Source organism: Rhinolophus hipposideros, assembly GCF_964194185.1.
Source record: "Rhinolophus hipposideros genome assembly, chromosome: 21".
Taxonomy (NCBI): domain Eukaryota; kingdom Metazoa; phylum Chordata; class Mammalia; order Chiroptera; family Rhinolophidae; genus Rhinolophus; species Rhinolophus hipposideros.
The window spans coordinates 43345426-43369392 of NC_138067.1; the positions used below are offsets into that span (position 1 = coordinate 43345426).

Here is a 23967-nt window from a genome sequence, read left to right on the forward strand (position 1 = left end):
GGTAAGCTCCACAGTAACAGAAGGGTCACATTTTGTTTTCTTTATTATTAACTATAGATGTTCAATAAATGTTTGATGAAAAAAGGAATAAATGTGTTAGGTGTGTAAATGTACTGGTATTACCTTATTCATTTAGAATAAGTATCAGACTTATTATCAGTATTAGCATATTGTCAGTAGTAATATCATTATACCCACCTCACAGATTAGGAAACTGAGGCTCAGTAAATTGACATAATTGGTCAAGGTTCCCCAGGCAGGAAATAGTGGCGCTTGGATTCTTAACTTCCACCTCCTGCCCCCTTTAGAGTTCACACTTCCCCATTTCCCATCCACTGACACACACCATGGTACCAATTTCACCAGTCTTCAGCCTACTCCACATGGCAGGAATCTGGCCTCCTCCCTCAGACTCTCATCCCTGAGTATCCAGTCCTAAACCCCATCAAGGAATGTAGACATCAGATCCCAGGTCCCAGGATAAGACCCAGAGCAGAGGCCTGAGACTTGGACCCTCCCACTCCCTGATGCTTGCCCCACCCCAGGGTCCTGCTCTGCTCTGTTCCCTCCAAGGACTTCTCATCTCAACCCGGAGGAAAACCCAGAAACGATGCCTGTCTGGGGGCGGTGGGCGGGGGCTCAAAGAATGAAGAACCCAAGTGCCTGGGCCCTCCCTCTAGCTGCAGACTTCAGCTGGGTGCGGTGAGGGTGGGTATAAAAGGGTCAGTATATATTCAGAGGAGCAGAGGAAGAAAAACCAGGAAAGTGAGAAGAGTGAAAGACAGGGGTATAGGACAGGAGAGAGAGACAAGAGGTAGAAGAAAGAGAGAGGAAGGAAGGAAGGGAGAGAGAGAGAGGGAGGGAGAGAAGGGGTGGAAGGGGAAGAGGGGGAGAGGGGGAGGGAGAGAGAGAGGGAGAAGGAGAGGGAGAAGGAGAGGGAGAGAGAGAAAGAGAGAAAGGGTTCCAGGATTGGAGGGGAGAAGGACGGAGAGGGCCAGAGAGGAGAGTGCGGGAGGGAGGAAGGCAGCGAGGGAGGCGGGGGCCTCGAGAGGGTGGAAGGAGGGAGGAGAAGGGCGGGGCACGGAGGCCCAAGCGAGGAACAGACTCCAACTCTGACTTTTTCCGCTGCTCTCGGTAAGTTTCCAGTCCGTTATCCGAACTGGGATTTCTTTATTTACTTGGGAGTGCAGCTGTTTGGGAAGGACACCCCTATGGAAATCCTTGTAATTTCAGAAGTAATCTCTTAGCACTTGGGTGGGGATTCAGGAAGGGGTGGGGCCCGGCAAAGTTTGGGGGTTCCCAACAGAGCCCTCCACCTGAAAATATCCTGTAGTTTTTCCCCACAACTGTCCACTCTCCCTTGAGGACCTGGAGATCAGGGCTTTGCATGAGAACACCCCAAGTCTGGGGAACCTCCAGGCCCCTTCCCCTTCTGTTCACTGAAGGGTAGTGGGAGGCTGGCTCCTTCTTCTCAGGCCTCTCTCCTCCCAACAGGCATCTCATCCATTTTTGCCAGGCACAAGTCTGGCAGCAGGGTGGGGTGGGGTGGGGATCTCGTGGGCAGCCAGGGGCTGGGGTTTCCCTGGTACTTGGAGTCAAGAGTGGGATGAGTCACCAATGACTCACCCCGTCTCCCTCACCCCCCCTCACCCCAGGAGAGGGGTGGGGTGAGCCAAGGATGCCTGTCTCTGGGGACAACCCTTAGCTTCTGATGAATCTGGAGGGCTGTACACTTGAATTTTCAGAGCCTGTTCCATATGCACCCAGGGACAGGGCTCTGAGGAGATGCTAGTCCTCTGAGACACTGCTAGTCCTACTCATTCCTGGACCCAAGAGTCCATCCCTGGCCCTCTCCAGCCCCTGTGGAATTCAGGAGTCTGGGCCCTCAGCCCACCTCCTCCCTCCAACCCAGGAGTCTGGACTCAACCCCCCTTCTCCAGGAGGATTCGGGCATCTCACCCGCCCCTGTGCCAACCTCTTGAAACGACCATATCCTGATGTCCCCTGCCCCAGGCTTCCACTGCAGCCATGTCACTCCTCCTGCTGGTGGTTTCTGCCCTTCACATCCTCATTCTCATCCTGCTTTTCGTGGCCACTTTGGACAAGGTAAGCCTATGGAGCAGCAGCAGCAGGGCCTCCGCTCTCCTGCAGACTCCCGACACGCCCCTCCTCGAATGTCACTCCAGTCCCACCCCTTTCCCCTGCCATCTACCCCTCTCAGTTCTGCCTCTAATGCCCTGACCTCCTCCCCTTTCCTACTAAACCCGTGCTTTCCCCAGTTCAGCCCCTTCCCTCACCCTTTTCCTCACCCTTCCCACAGACTCCCTGACCACTCCCACTTTCCTTTCATATCCCTACCCATTTCTCTGTCCATCCCAGTCCTGGTGGACCCTCCCAGGGAAGGAGTCCCTGAATCTCTGGTATGACTGCATGTGGACCAATGACAACAAAACGTGGACCTGCATTAATGTCAGCGAGAATGGTGAGGGGCATTGGGGACTGGTCTGCAAAGGGGAGGGGTAACCCCAAGTCTCCTTCTGGGACCAAGGATTGGGACTCTGCCAAGGTTTGAGTTGGCAGATCTGGGTCTCAATGTTGAGTGAGTAGGACTGATGTATGACCCACCTATCTTGGTGGTGGGGGGCAATATGCTCCTATTCTAAAGAGTATGAGCTAAAAGCCCTCCTCCCTTATGATCCAGAAAGAGTGGAGGCCACATGCTATAGGCTTAAGGAATGAGGAGAAAGCTCCCAAGATTCTGAGAAGATAGGATTATGTTTCCAAAGTTCTAAGGAGATAGAACTGGTGTTCCGAATGAATGACTGGGACCAAGTTGTCCAAGTTCCAAGGGGGTGGGGCTGGAATCACATTGAAGTTCTAAAGAGATGGGATTGAATCCTTTCAAGGTTCTAAAGGAGGGGTGAGGGATGCGTCTGAGTTCTAGAGGGGAGGAGTTGCATCCATCGAAATGTCTAAGTGGAAGAAGGTGAAAGATGAAATGCTTTTCCCTTAAGAGTGAAACAATTTCTGTTCTCAGCACTTCTATTCAGTAGTGTTGTACTGGAGGTAGCCAATGCAACAAGGCAAGAAAAAGTAAAGGAAGAAGTAAAAAAATAAAAATGTCTCTATTCCCAGTGGGCTTGTTTATGTAGAAAATCCTAAAGAATCTGCAAAGACACTTCTAGAACTGATAAGGGAATTTAGCAAAGTTACAGGTATCAAGGTCAATACATGTGATACTAAGTATCCAAACTTGTATGGCTCTAAATGGCGGTGTGTGCAGGGGTGGGGGTGGGGGTGCAAATGATGAATAAGCAGGTGGAGCTGGAAATCTGGACCTGCTGTGACTTCCACCTCTATCTCCTCCTTGTTGTAGGCTGGCTGAAGGCGGTGCAGGTCCTCATGGTGCTTTCCCTTATCCTCTGCTGTCTGTCCTTCATCCTGTTCATGTTTCAACTGTACACCATGCGCCGAGGAGGACTCTTCTATGCCACTGGCCTCTGCCAACTTTTCACCAGTGAGCACTGTTCCCTGGGAATTGAAGGGAAGGGGGGGGGTGCCTGTCAGGCTGCTGGGGCCCCTGAGAATGGATGTCTGGTAAAAAAAAAAAAAAAGAAATCAGCAGCCTCTCGTCTGCCTGGCACCTGTCTCCCTCCCAGGGACTTATGGGAGTTGTGGTTTTCAGTGACTCAAAAATGGTTTGTATCGTATATCTCTGAGTCATGGGGGAGCTGGCACTTGGGGCTTCAAGGAGCCAGGACTGAGAAATGTGGTGTGGGCAAATAATTTAAATCCCAGGAATGGGAGGTGGGTATAGGTAGTCAATAACCCAGGTGAGAACTCTAAATCATAGTAGTGGTGGTCTTACAATGGCAGCCAACTGCTGTTTCTGCTGGACCTACTGCACTTCTGGGAGTTTTATGTATTTTTCAATTTTATGACTTCAGGTGCAAAGGGCTAAGTTAATTATAGCCCTCAGTTTGGGGAACATTATCTTCCCAGGTTCCTGCGAAGCCCCCCTCTTCTTTTATTAACATTAATTCACTCTTTGTGTTCGTGGCTTGTAGAAAGACCCTCGAAAATGTTCCTTATGTGGGTGGGTAGATGAGTAGATGTTATCGTCCCTTTTTTGTGGATGAGTAAAAGGGACCTGGAGATTAAATCGCAAAGCCAGTCTGCAGTAAACTGGTTGCTCTGCGCTGTAAGCGAACCGGGACTCCCAGCAGGCAGCGCGGCCACCCACTCGCCCTCCGGCGGCTGATTGGCCCCATGGGTTGCTGGGCAATGCAGTCTTCTGGAGGCTACAACGTGACACGGGGTTCCCGTCTCCCCACAGGCGTGACGGTTTTTACCGGGGCGCTGATCTACGCCATTCACGTGGAGGACATCCTTGAGAAGCGTGCCGCCAAGGGCACCTTCGGTTACTGCTTCGCTCTAGCCTGGGTGGCCTTCCCCCTCGCCCTGGCCAGTGGTGTCATCTACATTCACCTGCGGAAGCGGGAGTGAGCGCTCTGCATCGCTGTGCCGCTCCAGCCCCCTCCCGGACTCTCTGCCTCACCCCGCCTTGGGAAAATAAAACCGTTGAACTGCCAGCTCTGCCTTTGCCTCCTTCCTTTCTTCCTCCAGGGACCCAGGCTGCTCACGCCTGAGCTCCTGAACCTGGGGCAGCCCCCAGCAGCAGCAGCTTCGCCCTCAGAATGTCCAGCGCCCTGCCCCCAGTCCCTGCTAAACCCGAACCGGGTCCCTGGCCGCCTTTCCCTTACACAGACCCCATGCCCTAGGCCCTTCTACCGAATATCAGGATTCCTCCAGAGTGGAGACTTTCAGGCACGTCTGCAAAAGAACCAGGAGTCCTGGTTTCCAGTCTTCTCTCTCCTTGTGCGAGGGTCATCAACGAGGCTGGATGTGCGTGTGTTGTTCTAGATTGTTGGTCTCTTTTTCTCATTCTGTCCCTCCCTCTGGGAAGACACCTTTCCATTTCCCTCTTAGAACCCAGTCTCCTTACCTCCTTACAGTCCAACCTCTCCTTTCCCCTCGTCCCCAAATGCTGCCTCAAGCTAGTATGACACCTTACTAAGAATCAGATGCCACCCCACTCCTCCAGGCTTACCCAGCCCCACATTAGGACACATGGGGAGGGGGAAACTGAATTTTACACTCACTCATCCCCTCGCTGTGTGCCTTTGTGCAGTGAACACAACTGCACATGGCCTCCCATATTCAAAAGATTCAGTATTTGGGGGGACCAGGGCCTCTCCTCAACAATCAGGTCCTTTCTAAGATCCTCTTCTGTGATCCACAGCCAGTCTGTTTCACAAACTACACGCCCAGTCTCTCTCTAGGATTACAGCTTCTTCTGACTGGGACCTACCAATGCATTCCCCCAAGACCGAGTCTCTTCTTTCCAGGATTCTGATGCTTTTTCTCTCCAACCCCTGCAAACTATCCCATTCATCCGGATTTATTAACCATGATTTATTCCTTTGGGAGAGGGGAGTGGGGAATTGATAGCCCAATAAATATTGCACAGGCCACTGCTGGAGCGAAGATCCAGACCGAGGTAGTTTCTGTAGAAAGCTTAAGGGACCTGGGCAGGGAAGGCACCGGAGATTGTTGGGGCCTAAGTGGAAGTGCATCTTGGGATAAGAATGGTCTCTGGTTCCTCCTGGCCCACAACTTCCTTCCTGGCAAAAGGCTCCCAACCCCTTCAGCCTGAACAAGCTGATCAGTAGTTGACCAGATGGCCTGACTTACATGCAGCTGTAATTGATAGTTTCCCTTAGAAATTCTGATTAGTTGCTTCTATGCAGCGACAACTGGCTACCTAAGGTTGAGAATGCACAGAAATTCATTGGCAGTTTGCCAGAGAGCAGGGCTAACCGGCTCTCATTGGCTGCAGGCTGGAGCTCTGCCTTGGTGAATATGATGGGCAGTTTGCCCGGAGCAGGCTAAAAAGACAATGATATATAACCTCAGGAGAGCACAATTTAACAACTGTGCCAGGTGGTTGGTAGCGTTGAACAGCTGTGATTGGCTGACACTCCCTCCTCAGCCAAACCACGTTCGGATGTTCAGCGGGGGTGGGACTCAGAAATGGAAATAAAGCAAAACCAAAAAGCTTTGACTGGCTAGCTGTTCAAAAGGGGTGGGGCTAGCAAATGTAGGCTGTCTTGATAGGCGGCTTTCTGAATACACTATAATGTGATTGCCCGTCGTTGGAAATTGAGGCGCTGCAAAGCGTAGCCGTGATTGACAGCTTGTCATGGAGAAGGCGGAGTTTAGTTCCTAACCAGGTGGCTGGGTGGGGCTGGGTTGAGAGGTTTCTGTCAGGGGTTGTCACTCCTGGGTGCGGTCTGGGGCAAAGTAACTGTAGCCAACGACTCTAGTTTGGGGAACCCGGGGGGCGGGTACATCCCGTTGCTGGAGGTCAGAGCTTGCAGGTGACCCAGAGCCCGAGCTCCGTTGAAGGCCACGTCACAGCCTGACTGGGCCAGGAGCCAGTTCTCCACCTCGGACTGGAGCCACTGAGAGGTCTCTGCAGGGGGAGAGGAAGGTGTTGTGAGGTCAGAGGGACCAGGAAGGACTGGGAGGGGGCAGGGCAAGGAATATTAGGGGCCTGGGTTTGGGAGAAGCCTAGGGGTATAATGAGGCTAGGAGGGGAATGGGGAAAAGGCTGAGAGGCTCACCTCTGGGGTTTTCATCTGGGGACAAGCCAGAGATGGGTGGAGGCTCCTGTTGGGAAGGGCCGATCTGGGGCTTATACAGGGAAGGGACAAGAGTCTCTTGTAGGGAAAGTGGGCTCATATATTGGAAGGAGCAGGCAGGGAATGGGGCATGAAGAGGGGTATGCAACAACAGGAGTCTGTCTGATCCAAGACCCCTACTAAGGCTGAGGTCAGGAAAGGGAGACCACTGCAAGAAAAAAACACTTCTATCAAGATCGTAAGCTGGGTTCAGGGGTCCCTGAAGCTGAGAGCCGGGGTCACCTCGGAAATCGGTCAGGTTCACAGTGGGAGCAGGGAGTAGGGGGCAGGCAGCACGGGGATGCTATCTTACTGGGGCAGGGCCATTTGGGACTAAGGGAGTCTCAACCCTGTAGTAACAGTGTAGAGTGGGTTCTGGGTGGGGCCACGTCAGAATCAGGCCAAGATGGGATGGGTGGGGTCCCAGGGCCAGGTCCTACCTTCCGGCCCGCTGTGCCTGTCCAAGGGCCTACGGGCCAGGAAGCTGTGCGCCAGCAGCGCTTCCTTCGTATGCTCGGCATGCGCACGCAGAGCCAGGGCGCTGAGCAGCTCCGAGTTGTTGGAAGTGCTGCGGTAGTAGAGCATGTGCGCCAGCTCCAGTGCCTGCACGCTGCGCCGCTGTCCGAACATCTGCAGGCCAAAGAGCTGCAGCTTGGCCACCAGGACGGGTAGGGTCGTGCTCGGACCCCATACATACACGTTTCCCTGGTCACTCACACCAGTGCGGCCCTTCCCACGGAACCCGTGGCCCTCCCCAGACCTCTGGTTCTGATCTCCAGGCCCGGGGCCCAGCTATTTGTATTTTTAACCCACACACTCTCGCCCCAGTGAGTCCAAGGCCACCAACAGTATTTTGCAACTGCTGTGCTGGTTTCCTCACCTGAGACACACATTAATGTATTTTGTTCAAGGATTTCCAGACGATACGAGGTTTAGACTTATTACTTCTTGTTACAATGACTTTTTAAAAAAGTCTTTATCTTTTAGACACATACTAAGTGTTTACAAGTGATATGTCTAGGATTTGCTTTAAAATAATCCAGTGGTGAGAGAGCCGGGTGTTTAGGTGGAACCTAATTGACTACTGCTAACTGTAGACGCTGAATGCAAGGCTACATGGGAGCTCATCATACTATTCTATTTCTGCATTTGTTTGAACTTTTCAATAATAAAAATGGTTTAAAATATTAAATCGTAAAGAAAAGTGTTAAACAGCAAATATTCCAAAAGCAGCTTTGAGGATAGAGGAGGGGAGTGGTGGGTCTGGGACCCAGCTGTCTGCTCAATGCCGCATTCCCCACCCTTGGCCCTCTCCCGGCCTGCACCTCTCTCCCCATACTCGGTGTCCCTAAGGAGGGAAATTAGAGCCCAACAGTGTCCCCTGGGGCTCATACTAAATCCTCTTCCCGGATTCCTCCTTACATTCACAAAATGGGCTCAAAAGGAGCGTCGAGGCCTGGGAACCAGTTCTAACTCTGCCCCCTACCGGCCATGAATAGGTTTCTAAGACCTAGTCCTTGGGTAGGGCCGTCTGAAAGGAGGTAGATGACAGGAAATGTTCAGGAAGTCAATATACGGTTAATGAAACCCTTGGCACAGAGCCTGGCATGACAAGCATTTAAATATTAGCTACTACTGAACATTCGTCCACACTCCGGCCTTTTAAATACAAGTAAGTATCTTCGGCCCTTAGAGTGTTGGTGAACTGCCTCTGAAGTCAGTACACGCCTGCAAAAACACTGAAATGACCTGCATGGTACCAATGACATGGCTGTGTGTGGACTGTGCTCTCTTCTTACACGCTCAGCACAGCAGGTTTATGTCCCTACGTTGGAACAAATCGCCATTTCTACGCTGAAGGCAAGATTCAGAAATTGCATGCGTTAGGAACCATCTGGTATGAAAATACATTGAGTTTCCTGGCTGTTTCTACCAAGCTGATAGCAATGAGTTCTCATAGGTTAAAGGAGCAGGTCACGCCACTCCCACACACAGATGAGATCAGACCTCCCTGGAGTGGGCTCACCGCCTGCCACCTGCATGTTCCCTTCAGCACTCACCACAGCCCACACTGAGTGCAGGGTCTCTCCTCACCTAACCCCCCGTCCCCGCCCACTCCTCCCTCCTCCCCTAGGGTTCACATCTGGGGCAACCCCATCATTTACCGAATCACAGGTCACACCTCTGGCACCATCCTCGCCCCCTCCTTACCAGCCTGTCAGTCCTCAGCCCCATCCTCCTGCCCTGACTCTCTCTGCCCTATGCCTCCTCACTAACCTACCTAGTTCATCACTCGAGCCTCATCCCCGGCTCAGTTTCCCTGCTCCAGTCTGTCCTCTCACAGCCCCCATGCTGACACTGCTCCGCCCCTGCTCAGAATCCTCCCATGGCTCCCCAGTGCCCTCAGAGTGTCTGAGCTCCTTGACCTGGCACAGAGGCGCTGCATAGCCTGGTCCCTAAGGATTCCTCCCACTCACATCCCACTCCTCCCCTCTGAATGCAGCCCATGTTGAACGAACCAATTAATCCTGAACATCACCCTGTGCACACCCCACTCTAGGCCTCTAGGCCTTGGAACGAGCCCAGCCATCTGTGGTCCATTCTATAAAAACACTACCTCATAGTCAAGGTTCAGGATGGACATCACTTCCCACCGATGAGCAGCTGTGTCCTCAGATTCTGAAAGTGCTCACTGTGACCTTCATTAGGCATGTGGAGGTCTTTCCGTGTGCCCCACACCACTCCCTCCAGGACAGGACCACCCTGATGTGTCTCAGGGATGCCAGCTCATCAACCTCCTCAGGCTGCCCGCCACCCGGCCTACTCAGTGCTGGGCTAGGGGCCCACAGTGAACCAGGGTATGGCGGGAGCCCAAAGGCACACCATCCCAGCCTGAGACATCTGGGAAGGCTTTCTGGAGCAGAGCCTCTGAGCTAAGGGTAAGGGGTGAGCGGGGTTGGTCAGCCCAATAAGGGGGGAAAGACATTTCAGTAGGAGGAACAGCGTATGCAAAGGGAGGGAAGGGAAGGGCCGCAGAGGAAGGAGGCATTACCAGTATATTTTGGTGGAGCTGAAGCATAGAATTGTGTTGGCTGAGGCTGGAGAAGCAAGGGCTCTGATGCCAGGTTGTGAGCAGGAGAGGAGCAGGGCCAGTCTGGGACCATAAGGGCTGGGCTGTAGGGGACAAACTGGGAGGTTGGGAAGTGGGTCTGAGCTGGGGCTGGGACAGAGCAGAGAAGATGGCGGAGAGACTCAGAAGGACGGGCTGGGGACTGACGGATCGGATTGGGGAGCAAGGTGAGGGGCAAATTACAAGGTTGTAGCCAGTGACTAGGGCACAGCCATGAATAGATGGAGAACCAGGAGGAGGAGTGGGTGTGTGAGAGACACTACATTCCGCCTGGCAGGGTTGGCGGCTCCAGGCTGAGCACTGAGCACAGTCTAGGAGATGGAGGAGAGTTGCTTGTGGAAACCGCAGAAGTGGATGATGTCTTTGAGAGCCAAGAAACAGGGGTCCGCATCCTACAGCAGGACCAGCCTCCCAGCTGTCTGATCTGAGCACGTGTCCCAACACAGAAACTCGGGAGGAGAAAGGGGTTTGGGGAATATGGATGCGTAGCTCAGTGTGGATGCTGTGTGTGTGGAAAGGGCACGGGGTGTCCAGAGAGCAGGTGGGGACGGGGGCTTGGGGTCTGGGAGAGGCGATCTAGGAGTGAGTGACGCACTGGAGGGAACAAGTTTGCACAGGGAGGGGCAGGTGGACTGAGGCTGGGGGCGGGGGGCACATTTAAGGCTGGGAGGCTCAGCCTGGGGCATGGGAAAATGTTGAATGGATGCACTAAACTAGTGAACTGGGTTTTCAACTGGGCGCTTCAGAGCCAGGATGTCATGCACTCCCTCCGTGCTTACAACCCTTCCACGGCTCCTACTGTCCTAAGGAGAAAGCCGAGGGCCCCTACCTTGGCATGCAAGGCCCCTGCCACCCACCCTCGGGGGCCTCACTTCTCCACCCTGCATCCCGGATCCCAGCCCTGTGGTCCCAGCCCCCTCGCCCAAACCCTGCTCCAACAGGCTCAGTCCTCCCCTTCCTCAGCTTTCATCAATCCCGCATGACCCCTGGTTCTGGGCAGGAATTGCTCCCCGTACTCTTCCCCAGCCCTTTCTCCTCTCAGCCAGCACACTCTGGCTGTTATCTGCGGAATTTATTGCCAGCCTTCCTGAGAGCCCGTTGGGATGGCTTAAAGCAGCTTGAAAACCAACGAACCAGCGAGTGAATGATTGGGTACAGCAGACGCCTCACACCAGCCCACACCCCGGGGCCAGTGCCAACCCTGGGGATGATGAGTACAAGGCAGCCCCTCCAGGCCAACTCAGCCTTTTAACAGGGCACATGGCTGGGTCAGCAAGGCACAAGTTGGATGTTAGCCCTCACCTGTCCCCTCAGCCTCCTTGGATGGTGAACAACCTGCACAACTGTATGAAGCGGCCCCACACACACATGTCGCAGAATCAGGAAAGCAGCTTGTTAAAAACAGCTTCCTGGACCCCAGTCCCAGAGTTTCCAATTCAGTCCATTTGGGTGGGAGCCCAGGAGGCTGCATTTATAAAACAGTTCCCCTGATGATAATGACACCTGGCCAGGATGGGGAAGCCCAGACTCAGGGCACAACAGGCCAGGTAGTAATGATAATAACAATGGCAATATCTAATACTCATATAGTACCATCCGTACTACGTGTCAGGCTCTGGTCTCAGCAGCATATGTGTATTAATTCATTTAAAGTCCACAACAACCCTATGAATTAGGTCATATTGTCATCTCCACTTTCCAGATGCAGGAGCTGAGGCACCAAGAAGTGAAATGGCTTGCTCAAGGTTGCACAGTTAGAAGACAGTAGAGCTAGACTCTAACGCAGGCTATGGTTCTAAAACACACTAAGCGCTTCTCCAAGCAGGAGCTCAGTGAGTGGCTGTGAACACTCAAGTAGCACCTACCACTTGCCAGGCACAGTGCAGTGCTCTTTGTGGATTTACTCATTTAATTCTCACAACCATAGTGAGGTAGGTCTCATTATTATCCCCATTTTCCAGGTGATGACAGTGAAATACAGAGATGACGGAACCCACCCCCCCACACACACACACAAAACCCCACCCAAGATTGTATTGAGTAAATAAGGTAGAGAAGGAAGACAACGAGGGAGGGATGGATGGAGGGAGGGAAGCCAGAAGGGAAGGTAGGAAGAAAAAAGCAAGAAAATAGAAGAAAGGAGGAAGGGAGCCAGGAAAGGTAGGAAGGATAAAGGAAAGGAATAAAACACAGCATGAAGCAGGAATAATGCATGAAATAAAGAAAAAAATAGGGTAGCCTGACCTTCTGGCTGAACACCAAGAAGCAGGGACCCAGGAGGCATGGTGTGTGGCCCACTTACCTTGGAGGCCCGCAGGCCCATGAAGGCAGCAAAGAGCAGCAGCAGCAGGGAGGTGGCCATCTTGAGGTCTGAGAGCACCACCATGCCCACGTTGACGAAGAACGCCACGCCTGAGACTACAAGTGTGACATTGAGCAGGGCGCGCTGCAGGGTGGGCGTGCGCACCTTCAGCTCAGGCAGCAGCTGCTCCAGGCCCTCCAACGGTATGTCCTTGAAGCTCTTCAGCACCAGGTGCCCCCGTTTCGTTCGGGCCGCTAGCACGACCCGCTTAAAGTATCTCCTGACGGATAGAGACAGAGAGGCCAGGGTGGTCAGGACTGCCCCAGGGAGCCCCCTCTAATCCCAGGACACTCTCTTTTGACTCTGCAGTCACACAGTCATTTTAAAAGCTACTTAACAATGGTGGGAGGAAAATCAGAAATAGGCTAAGTGCCCAACAATATGGGATCAGTTATATAATGCAATCCCCTACTGTTGGACACAGGTTGCTTCTGATTTTATATACTTGATAAAAGAGAGCTGAATAAAATTCTTTTGTTTAGTTCATTTTCAAATTCAAATTCTACATATATTTTAGAGTGTCTGCTAGGTGCCAGGGAGTGCTATGAAGCTCTGGAGAGATAACAAAATGAGTCAGTCACTGCCTCTGTGAAGCTCATAGTGCAGTGTGAGAGACAGATAATTAAATGCACACTCTGCAAGTATAAATATCTCCTTGGAATGGATTCCTGGAAGTGGAATTACTGGTTTAAGGAATATGAGGGGTTCTTTGTCTTTGATTTTTGTTTTGTTTTGTTTTTGGACTCGTGACTACATTTGATAAACTAATTTCCAGAAAGATTGGTAATTGACAGGCCCACTGGCCGACAATGATAAGATCTGGCTCTCCTCACCCTACTCTGAATTTGAATATCCTCTGTTAAAAATATAATATTCATCAGAATCCCAGCAGCGCCACTTTTTCAGAATATGGCCTTCCTTCTCTGAGCCTCAGTTTTCCTTATTTGGAAAATGGGAGAAGTGTCCCTACCCTTTCTCTTCCCCTGGGAAATACAGTTCTTACTTTCCCTTGGGAAGAAAAGGTAGCATTTGGATGATTCACCTCTCCCCCTTTCTTGACTTCCCATCCAGGCCCCAGATACCGAAATCCAGACACTGACCTGTCAGTCCCCTCTCGACTCTAACCTTGCTCCCTCTCGCTGCACCTGGAGAACAAAGGCCACCTCACCTCTCTGCGGGGGGAGACTTGAAGAAGCCACGCTTGGAGCCCACGGTGGACTTACGGGGCATCAGCCCAACTCGCTGGCCCAGGGCCCAGAACTGTATGTAGATATACTGATCCAAATTTATTGTCACCTGCCAAGGGGGACAAAGGATGCAGAGACAGCTGAGCATGGGCTGGGGTGTGGGTGCAGAATATTAAAATTAGAGGTGTTTTTCCTCCCAGTAATTTGGCCCCCTCTCCCAGGCTTATCATCACCCAGTGTCTGGGCAGGGCAACCATGTATGGTTGTTCATGTTGTATACTGCACAAGGGCACACCATCTAAGATGGCCCATTCACATGATAGTCATCTGTACTACCATATTTCCTAGAATCGATGATGCCACTGATTTTAAGACACTCCATTATTCTATGAAGCAACTAAAAGAGAAAACATTGCCAATTAAACTATGTCACACCACCATTCACAAGTCATATCCCAATTTCAGAGACAATAAAAAATGACTTTAGGAAAAAAGTACATCTTAAAAATCACAAAAATGTGGAACTTTGGAAGATTTTAGTAATCTTATTATAATTTTGTTCACTTTAAGGATAAGCATTTTGTATTATTTATTATTACAATTATCTGGCAGATGACAATAAAGTCTCTAGTCCTAAGAAGATCCATATATTATACTTTTCCAACAGATGGCAGTGAGGTGACCTGAGAAAGAGGTGCTTTTTTCTGATTTACCAAAGGCACCACATGGTCTAGTGCCTGGTGTTCAGGACTATAACTCCCAGCAACCTCTGCCTCCCAAAGGTCCACCCCCACCCCAAGGTTTTCCTTTGGGGTTGTTGGTTTTCCTTTGGAAGACAGTACCTGCACCTCATCCTGAGGGTGGTGGACCACCAGAGCGTAGGCCAGGGTGTCCTCAGAAAGTGGGGAGAAGTTGGCCTGGGCCAGCAGGGGCTCCAGAGCTCGAAGCACCTCCTGCTCATTGGACAGACGCTGAGGGTCTGTCAGCGAAGGCTGGTCAAGCGTCTCCCTGTCAGGATTGATGGGGTCATACAAAGCCTGAGGAAAGAACCAGAGAGGAAAATCAGTCTAGGTCATGGCATGAGGGATTGTGGGTACACTTCAGGATGTTCTTGGCCCCATCCTTTAAATGATGGGTACTCCAGGGCTTAATTCTGGGCCCTCTTCCCTTTTCTTTCTTCAAATTTGCTCCTAAATTGCCTCACCATTCCCATACCTTGCAGATAACTAACCATCCATATTCCAGCCCGGACCTCTCCTCCAAATCCCAAACCTAATATCCTGTTCCGGTCTATAAGCTTCCATTCTCCCTTCTCTCACAGTAATAGGACACAGGCTGCCCTGAGACTACATTTCCTAGCCTCCCTTGAGGCGAGGTGTGGCCAGGAGACTAAGGTTTCATCCACAATGTAAATAGAAGTGATGGGTACACCTTCCTCCTCACTTCTTGCCCCACTGGACCTTTCACTCTTTCCTTGTTCTGCCAGCTTAGAACACTGTTCTATCCACGATCCAGTCTTGACCACACAGAAATGAAGACAATGCCCTAAGGGAGGCAACAAGATGAAAGGAACCTGGGTCCCAGCATAATCTCATGTGGAACAGGGCCAACTATGTACCCTGGCCCACTTACCACAGGTATATTAAGGGAAAGAGAAATTATTCCCCACCTCCTTTAAATCATCATGTTGTGGGGTCTACTTGTTACAGCAGCTAAGCCTCTATACTAACTAATACAAACTCTCTACTTGACTTTTTGGATATCACCGTCACCACAATCCAACATGTCAAGCTCACATATCACAGCCCCACATCTCCAACCTTCCAAGAAAACCACCATTCTGGATTTCCTGTCTCAAACCGATTCTCCTCAACCATCCCTGGCCTCAACTTTGACTGCCAGACTCATATTTGATGATCTCTTTGACATCTCCAATTGGACGTCTAATGGTACCTCGTATCTAACATGGTCCAAGGAAGATGCTTCATTTCTCCCCCTTCCCAGTCTTCTCCTTTCAGGAAATGGCACCACCATCCATTTCAGAGGCTCTGATCAGAAACCTTAAAGGCATCCTGATTCCTTCCTTATCACCCCCATATCCAGTCCTCTAGCAAGTTCACCGGCTAAATCTCTGAATTGCTCTTGACTCCATCTTCCCCTCCATCTCCACTGCTACCTTCTCAGCTAAGCCACCTTGGCCTTTCCTCTAAACAATTGCACTGGGGTTTTGTTCTGCCTGCTTCTACTCTCACCACCTCCAAACCAATCTTCACACGGCTGTCACAAAGAGCTTATTTAGATTATAAACAGATCCCACATCCTATCCTTCCAATGGCTTCCTACTGCATTAAACTCCAGAATCTTCCCATAACCTTCAAAGTTCCTAAAGAACTAGCCTCTGCCTTGTCTACCTCACCTTATGTATCCAGTCACCCAAAAAATTGTTGAATAAATGAAAGAATGAGCTTCCAGTTGCCTGGCCTATTTTGCTCATGGAGAGATTGAGTTTCAAGATGACAGATGACTGTCCGGGAGCAAAGAACAAACCTTAGAGGGAAATTACCCCATAAACAAGCCCATAAACCCGTCCTCTGTGTCTCTCTCAGGAGAGGCAGCCTTAAGGAGCAATGTGGTCAGGCCAGGTGTGGCTTTGAATTAGTGGAAGGAAAGAGGGGAGGGTACTCTAAGTGGAAGGAATGGCCTGGGCAAGGGTTTGGAAGTGGAAAGGCCCAGAGACTCAGCAATAACTGAGCAAAAAGACAGGTGACACAGGGGAGAGTCAAATCCGGTTAATCCTCTTCTGAACTAACTCCCAGGGCTGGGAAGTGCTGGCCAAGGATAGCACCTGAGGCCAAAATGAAGTCCTGTGCCCGAGTCCTTCAGCCCTCGCTGACAGAGCAGGTCCCACAGGCCACAAGAGACTCATGGAGTGACCTTGAGAAATTCCATTTTCAGGTACGAGCTGCACTTTGAGAGTGAGGGAATCTTAGAGCTGGAGGAGAGAGAAATCTGCATTCATCAAACGTCCACCGCGAGCCAGATTCTTTTCTGGGAACTTCACATCCACTCAGGGCTTCAAGCCAGAAACCTGAACGTTGCAAATGACCCGAGCTGCTCCCTCCCCTAGCAAAATAAATCCTGCAGATTCCATCTCCAAAACAGATCACCACTTCGGCCAGCTCTCTCCTCCCCATCCATACCACCATCGCCTCCTCATGCCTGGATGAGTCCAACAGCCTTCTCAACAGTCTCCCCAAATCCCTTCCCACCCCTCCCCTATCAATCTGTTCTCTACACAGCTGCCAGGGAGCTCTCATCAAACAGTAACAGTAATAAATGAGAAAGGCACACATTTATGTAGCACTTACTAAGTGTCAGGCATTGTTTGAAGCACAATGTGAGAATGGTACTATTGCTATCCTCATTTATAGATGTGGAAACTGAAGCACAGAAAGGTTAAGTAACTGTCCATGGTCACACAGCCACGAAGTGGTATATCAGGAATTACACACCCAGCAATGTCACTCTCCTGTTAAAGTCCTTCCAGGGCTCCTAAAGCCCTCAGGAAGGACTGTGCTCCACACTGGGGCCTGCAAGCTCTCCCAGGGCCTGACACCACAATCCCTCTTGGTTGTTCTACACTAGCCACATTGGCTTTCATTCCTCCAGGCACAGGGACTTTGCACATGTTGTTAGGAGACTCTCCCTGGTCCCCTCCCTGCCTCCTCCCCTTTCCATTACTCAAGTCCTACTCCTCCATTGTATTCCAGCTCCCTTATCACTCTCAAAAAGCCTTCCTTTACCCCCTAGGCTGAGCAGGGCTACCCTGTGTGGTTGGGCAAGGTGTGCATTATACAAAGGTGCCAGATCTAAGAGGTACCACTGCAGATGGTGTAGACCTGTATATTTACAGGTCACCCTTTCCAATGGAAATAAAGGGTATAGAGCAGCATTATCCAGTAGAACTTCCTTCAATGATGGAAACATTTAGACCTGTGCCAATAGGTTGCCACTGGTCACAGGTGGCTACTGAGCACTTGAAACATGGTGAATGTGACTGGGGAATGAAATTAAAACTTTTTATTTAATTTCAATTCTTTAAAATGTAAACAGCCACACGTTGATAGGAATTCGACAGTGCCAGGATAGGGCCTTCCCTGACCCCCCTACCTAAAATTGCAAAACACCTCTGCTTTCTTTATCTCTGTCCTTAGGATTACTAGGTTTAGGCTAAAATAAAATAAAATAAAAATAAAATAGAATAGAATAAAATAAAATACAAGACACCAAGTTAAATTTCATTTGCAGATAAACAAAAAATAAGTTTTCCGCTTAAGTATGTCCCATGCAGTATTTGAGAATGATATTACATGGGCCATCGATATACTTAGTCACAGCTTAACTGAAATTCAAATTTAACTGGATGAAGAGGGTTGAATAGTGTCCCCGAAAAACTTCGTGTCCCCTCAGAACGTCAGAGTCTCATTTGGAAATAGGGTCTTTGCAGGTGTAATTAAGGTAAGGATCGAGAACATCCTGGATAAGGGTGAGCCCTCAATCCAACAGGGGTGTCCATATAAAAGACTGAAAAGGACACACAGAGGCACAGAGAAGGCGGCTGAAGATGGAGATGGAGATGAGAGTGACGTGTCCACAAGCCAGGGAACACCAAGGATTGCCAGCAGCCACCATTGCCAGGAGAGGGGCCTGAGATAGTCCTCTTCTCAGAGCATCCAGAAGAAACCACCTGCCCAAACCTTGATTTCGGACTTCTGGTCTTCTGAACTCTGAGAGAATAAATGTCTGCTGTTTTAAGCCACCCAGTCCATGGTAATTGGTTACGGCAGCAATAGCAAATGAATAAACTAGGCAACCCTATCCTTAGCAGTTAGCATCTCTGAATATATTTTCCTTCTGTACCTTGTTGAGAGTCTGTCTCCCTCAGTAGAACGTGACCCCATGAGGCAGACACACACATCTGTCAGACTCACTGCTGTGTTGCAGGACCTGGAACCATTTGGGTGACACGGTAAGTGCTCAGTGAACATCTACTGAGCAAATTCATGAATAAGGGAAAGGAGGAGCAGAGAAAGGCCACTTCCCAAGGTCACCTCCATGGTTAGTGTACAACCAAGCCGCTAGTGAACCGGGGCTGTTCTAATTCTTTTCCTGCCCCAGGCCACTTCCTCAAGGGACTGAGGTCATCAGCAAATGGTAACCAGTGTGTCACATCAGCCTCTGGTGCTTCCACTCAGCACCTTAGTTTAAAATCTCCTGCCTCAGTGGGAATATGCATCTTCCCCGATTATTCTTTCTATATTTCTATATATTTAAGTGTTTATATAATAAACATTTTTTAAATAACTTAAAAAAAAAAGAAAACCCTGCCTCCAGAGAGCATGGGTGTCCCAGGGAAGAATTTGGAGGCAGGTGGACAGGGGCGCCAATCCTGGCTCTGCCACCTGAGAACTGTGCAATTTTGGTCACACCTGGGGCCCCCTCAGAGCCTCGGTTTCTGCCTCTGCAGACGGGGCTCGTGGCAGCTGCATCTCGGTGCTTCAGGAAGGAGTCAATGAACCCAGCACAGAGTGGCCTCTCAGCAACAAGGAGGGAGGAGCCGCTGTCCATTGCTCCTATTCAATGCAAAGAGGGGCCCGGTAGGAGGGCGTGGCAGTGTGCAGTGAAGGGTTTACTCAGCAGACCTGGACAGTCTCAACCCTGAGCATTTCAAACAAAGGACTAGCCCCTGCCCAGTTCCTGGGAGGGAACCTGTAAGCCTTTGGAATGTCCTGCCTGATAAAGAGTGTCTTGGCTTTCCTGGGGCCTTGGGACACATAGAATAGCTTATGCTAACAAGGTGATTGATGGTGGGGGCCTTGGGCCATAAGGTAGCAGTCTGACCTCTGGAGGGGCTGGAGACTAAGTAACTACACCAACCATGCAGGTGGTCGGCCAGGCCTAAGTGTCCAATCTCCAATAAAAACCCTGAACAAAGCTTAGGTGAGCTTCCCTGGTTGGCAATACTCCCTGTGTTGTCACATATCGCTGGTGGGAGAATTAAGTGCTATTCATGTGACATTACTGGGAGAGGACAACTGGCAGTTCTCGCCTGGCCTCTCCTGGACACTGCCCCATTGCCTTTTTTCTTTGCCGACTTTGGTCCCTATCCTTTCCCTGTAATAAACTACTACTGTGAGCATAACAGCTTTTCTGACCTCTGGCAGTCCCTCTAGAAAAATCAATGAATCTGAAGGTGGTCTTGGGACCCCCAACACAGGCAGGACCCTGAGAGGAGAATACTGAGAATTTGGCTTCCAACACCACTCTCTCCTGGGGTTTCACTTCTCTCTCTGGCCGCTCCTTGCCCGTCCCCCTCCCAGGTTCCAGTTTCCCTTCCTGATCTCAAGGCCAGCACACCCCAGGGTGCAGCTAATTCCCCTCACGGTCCCGTTTAGCACATTTAGACCCTCCCAGGATTGCTTCTCAGCCCAGACTCCTCCCTTGACCTCCAGACCCCATATTCAAGTCTATCTCTTTACCTGGCTGTCTGATGGGCAGCTCAAATTACTAAGTCCAAAACTGAGCTGTGTCTTCCCCACAGATCAGCCTCCTGCCCTTGCCCCACCCTCCACATCTCAGTAAATGGCAGCTCCATCCTTCTGGAGGCGCAGGCCAGAACCACTGGAGGCACCCCTGACTCTTCTCTTTCCCTCATGGCCCTGCCTGCACAGCTGAATGTTGATGCCTTCCATTACCAGCGTCTGACCACTTTTTACCACTTCCACTGCTATTTCTCTTGTAGAGCTGCCATTACCTCTTGCCTGGACCAATATAATAGACTCTAATAGATCTCTGCCTCTGACAGTCTGTTCCCTACACAGCAGTTAGAAGGATCCTGTTAACATCTAAATCAGCTCCTGTTCCTCTGCTCAGAGTCTTCCTGTGGCTCCCAGCTCACTTAGAGTAAAAGTAAAGTCCTCACCACGGGCCACAAGGCCAGGTACAATTTCTCCCACTCTCTCTCTGCTCTCATCTCCCACCCTCGCTCCCTTGCTCACTCCTCTCCAGCTACAGTGGTCACTACAGTGGTCACAGCATTCCAGGCCCTCTCTCACTTCAGGGCCTTTGCACTTGCTTTCCCTCTGCTTGGAACATCCTCCCCCAGACATACACCAGGCATGTTCCCTTTCTTCACTCACATCTTAGCTCACCTGTCACATTCTCATCAGAGATGCCTTCTCTGACCATCCTGTCTAAAAGAAGTCCCCATCTCATCCCTGTCTATCCTGCTTCAATCTCTGATTTATTGTTCTTCATAGCACTTACCACTCCTGGGTACCATATTTTATGTTTATTTATTGTTTCCCCAGCTGGAATGTTGGCTCCCAGAGGGCATGGCTTCATCCATCCTGTTCACTGCTGTATCTGCAGGACTTAGAACCGGGCCAAGCTCTATATAGGTGCTCAGAGAAGTTTTGCTAAATGAATGGATTAGCAAACAAGCACAACAAGACTGGAGGGGCCCCGTCCTCACCTGCAGCCGGGTCAGGATGTGCTGGTAGTGGAACAAAGTGCAGAAGTCCACATGGGCCGAGAACTCCTCCAAAGCCTCCTTCTCCGCAGGACTGGAGTGGAATTCCTGTTACCTCAGGAAGCAAAACTGCTCTTTAAGCCTCTTTCCCTTTCCTCATGGGGAGGAATTCTGTCCCTGGCAGCTCATACCAACAGTCAGAGCTGTGGGGGTTTGATTTTTTTATTTTGTTTTGTAGAGGGGTTGGGCATTAATTTTATTGACAAAGAAACTGAGGTAGCCCAGTATTAGTGAAAAACAGATAGCTGAAAGAGCTAGAGGTTCAAGTTCCCACTTTGACACTTAACCAACATTCACACAATGCTTACTGTGTGTCAGGCACTACTCACCAGCATGTTATCATTCTCCAGAGCTACAAGGAGGCCAATGGAATTATAACCCCCATTTTTCAGAAGGGGAAACTGAGGCTCAAGGAAGTCACCGGCTGAGGGCCACAATGTCTAGATAAAGGGAAGCTGAGATTCCAATCCAGGGCTGTCTGACTCCAGAGCATACATATTTAACCAATTATTTATGCTTGTCACTTTCCTTCTCCTGCTTCAGTGACCTCATTTGTTGATGATTCAATAATACATGGAAAATGCTTAGCCCAGTTCCATATAGGAAGAGATCAAACAATATAATTATAGCTTCGTAGGTATATTAATAATTATTATTAGGTAGTAGTAATAGTAATGATGAGGATTATTATGCCCATTGTGCAGAGGAAAAAACATGCCCCAGAGAGTGCTTGCCCCAGAACAAGCTAGAGTTGGGAATTGCAGCTACATCAGCATCTTAGAGGTCTTCCTACGTTCTAACTCACTCCGCGCCCACTTGGGACTAGAACGGGAACCGGAACTACAACTCCCAGGAGGGGCCAGGGCAGCCTTCTACAGCATGTAGGGCCATGCCGCCGCAAGGCCTACCGGGAGTCGTAGTCCCCAGGCTCCTGCACCCAGACGGACGGGCGGTACCTGTATCAGGAGACGGAGCAGCTGCTCCTTGGAGAATGGGATGAACCGCTCGCGGTACTGCTGGGCCCAGTCGCGGGGCTCCGTGGGGTTCCACATCTTGCGGTACACCCCCATCTTAGCCGCCAGCGACGACAGGGCCCGTACTTGGACCCTGGATCCCCAGACCCCCCGAGTCACGTGCAGCATGGCCAGCCCCTGTCCCGGGAGCCTAAACGAGGGAAATGACCATGGGTCAAAGGACATCTGGAGGAAAAGCGCCCTATCCCAACCTCCAGGCGCTGTCCCTACCACTGGCGGAGCGCACAGCCCATCCGCCCGCCTCGTAGCCCTTCTTGCCCATCCCCTCCCACACTGCTCAGTTGATCTGGGTCCCAAGGAAGAGTCAAAGGTCTTAGTTCCTGGGGTGTTTTGAGGACCCAGACTCCCTTTAGTGGTACAACTGGTTTCTGCGGGGTCTAGGCGATGAGGTGGATTTTAGGAGCATAGAAGATGCGCGGAAAGGCTACATAGAGGGTGCAGGGCCGCCCTCCCCCGGCCATGCAATCCTCCGCCCTTCCCTCACCTTAACCAACGCTCGACTGTCATTGAGCCTCCTGCGCATGTGCAGGAAGGCGTCCTGGGTCCTCGAGGATGGGCTTCAACCAGCAGTAAGAGGAATGCGCACAGACGCATGCGCAAACCCTGGGTCTCCGAGCACTTGTCCGTCTTCTAACGTCTCAACTGCGCACGCGCGCTATGCCTGCCTTTCAGCACCGTGGGCCTTGTGTGGGAGCAGCGCATGCGCAGCAGAAGTGTCTCTTTTTCCGCGTGCTTCAGAGGGAAGGGGGCAGAGCCGGCACGAGACTCCTGGGAGGACTGGGGCGGGACCAAACTCCCGCGCGCGGCCATCCAACGGCGGGCAGCCCAACGTCCGCTATGGCCACGCCCCAGCTCGTGTCAGCTCCTGAGTAGGCGGGAAGAGAGGGGGCGGGACTTGGGCACACCCAATCAGCTGTGGAGGGACGAAAAGGCGGGAAAAAGCGGAAGCAAAAGAAGGCTCGGGGACACCAAGGACCAAGTGGGGAGGGTGGGCGGAAGGAAGAGCAATTCTCCAGGTGATGCAGCCCGGGCCTCCAGAATAGGGTGGCTCTTTGTCAGACAGCGCCCCCTACAAGCCCCACCACTCCCATTCCGAGTCCTGAAAGGGAAGAGCGGATTCTAAGAAGGTAGCCTAGTGCGGGGGTGTATGGCCTTCTCATTTTGAGGGGACAGCTTAGTTCTGAGCCCATGTCCCCTCACATCTGAAGTCCAGACCCCCGACTTGAGGAAATACGCTTTTATGAAGGTGAAGATGAATTCTGAGGGCCCTTATTCTACATAAATGACTCCAAATCATAAGGACAGCCCAAAAACGTTCCCTGGGTTCTCCGTTATGGGTGCTGTCACCCCAAACCTGAAGAGGATTCCCTTTGTTCAGACCTTCCAATGGTTCTGATCCAGCACGCCTAGTCCCTGGAAAATGCCACTTGTGTCCTCTTACAGGGAGAGCAGTCCTTTAAAGGGGGCCCTTTCCAGGGGCACATCCAATGTCGGGGATGTGACCCCAATATCCCAGTCCTTTCTCTGCCCTTTCTCCCTCCCTACCCGGGGTCTCCTCACCCGGCACCTCTACCTCTGGCCCCCCAGCTGGGCCCTCACCTCATACCCCTACCTCTGGAATTCTCAGGAGCCCTCTTACCCTGCACCCCAAATCATGGGACCCTCGCTCAGCAGCCCTCTCCTCCTGCACCCCCTCCTCTGGGGCCCCCAGCAAGCCCTTCACTCCATGCCCAGACTCCTAAGAGCCCTGGTAAACCCCTCACCCCACACACCCCCGTTCCTGGGACACCCCAGCACCTCCCCATCCCATGCTCCCTATTCCTGGGACACCCGGCAGCCCCTTCACCCCACGCCAATGACTCTAACCACCCACTATGTGTCTTGTCTTCTCTTGCAGCACCCAAGCCCCAGGGTGTGCCG

At 51.2% G+C, this 23967-nt stretch overlaps 2 protein-coding genes across 5 annotated transcripts; one reads left to right on the top strand and one right to left on the bottom strand.

Annotated features, from left to right (window-relative positions):
• Positions 1–699: 699 nt before the first annotated feature.
• EMP3 (epithelial membrane protein 3 (MAM blood group)) lies at positions 700–4591 on the top strand (the record flags this gene model as incomplete). 3 transcript variants are annotated; one of them, XM_081032230.1, is made up of 5 exons in its annotated part: positions 700–1134; positions 2014–2106; positions 2380–2482; positions 3377–3517; positions 4337–4591. In XM_081032230.1, the coding sequence occupies exons 2-5, from the start codon at positions 2029–2031 to the stop codon at positions 4504–4506; spliced, it is 492 nt and encodes a 163-aa protein (XP_080888356.1). In that variant the 5' UTR covers positions 700–1134; positions 2014–2028. The 3 variants fall into 3 exon arrangements, with proteins under 3 accessions (XP_080888356.1, XP_080888357.1, XP_080888358.1); XM_081032231.1 differs by having other exon boundaries at positions 745–1134; positions 1941–2106; XM_081032232.1 differs by having other exon boundaries at positions 1071–1134; positions 1913–2106; positions 4337–4506.
• On the bottom strand, positions 3124–22706 carry TMEM143 (transmembrane protein 143). 2 transcript variants are annotated; one of them, XR_013992185.1, is made up of 9 exons: positions 22532–22659; positions 21970–22177; positions 20957–21061; positions 14265–14459; positions 13404–13531; positions 12176–12455; positions 7184–7373; positions 6687–6912; positions 5464–6535 (listed from the first exon to the last, which is right to left on the bottom strand). XR_013992185.1 is itself a non-coding variant. In XM_081032228.1 (8 exons), the coding sequence occupies exons 1-8, from the start codon at positions 22639–22641 to the stop codon at positions 6327–6329; spliced, it is 1425 nt and encodes a 474-aa protein (XP_080888354.1). In that variant the 5' UTR covers positions 22642–22706; the 3' UTR covers positions 3124–6326. The 2 variants fall into 2 exon arrangements, 1 of the variants encoding a protein (XP_080888354.1); XM_081032228.1 differs by lacking the exon at positions 6687–6912 and having other exon boundaries at positions 3124–6535; positions 22532–22706.
• Positions 22707–23967: the final 1261 nt, after the last annotated feature.

Coding starts and splice junctions, on each gene's coding strand:
- TMEM143 (XM_081032228.1), bottom strand. CDS start 22,641: ATGCGTCTGTGCGCATTCCTCTTACTGCTGGTTGAAGCCCATCCTCGA. Junction 21,062..21,969: donor TGCTCCGTCTCCTGATACAG/GTACCGCCCGTC, acceptor CTGAGGTAACAG/GAATTCCACTCCAGTCCTGC. Junction 6,536..7,183: donor CAGGCACAGCGGGCCGGAAG/GTAGGACCTGGC, acceptor CTCCCCCTGCAG/AGACCTCTCAGTGGCTCCAG.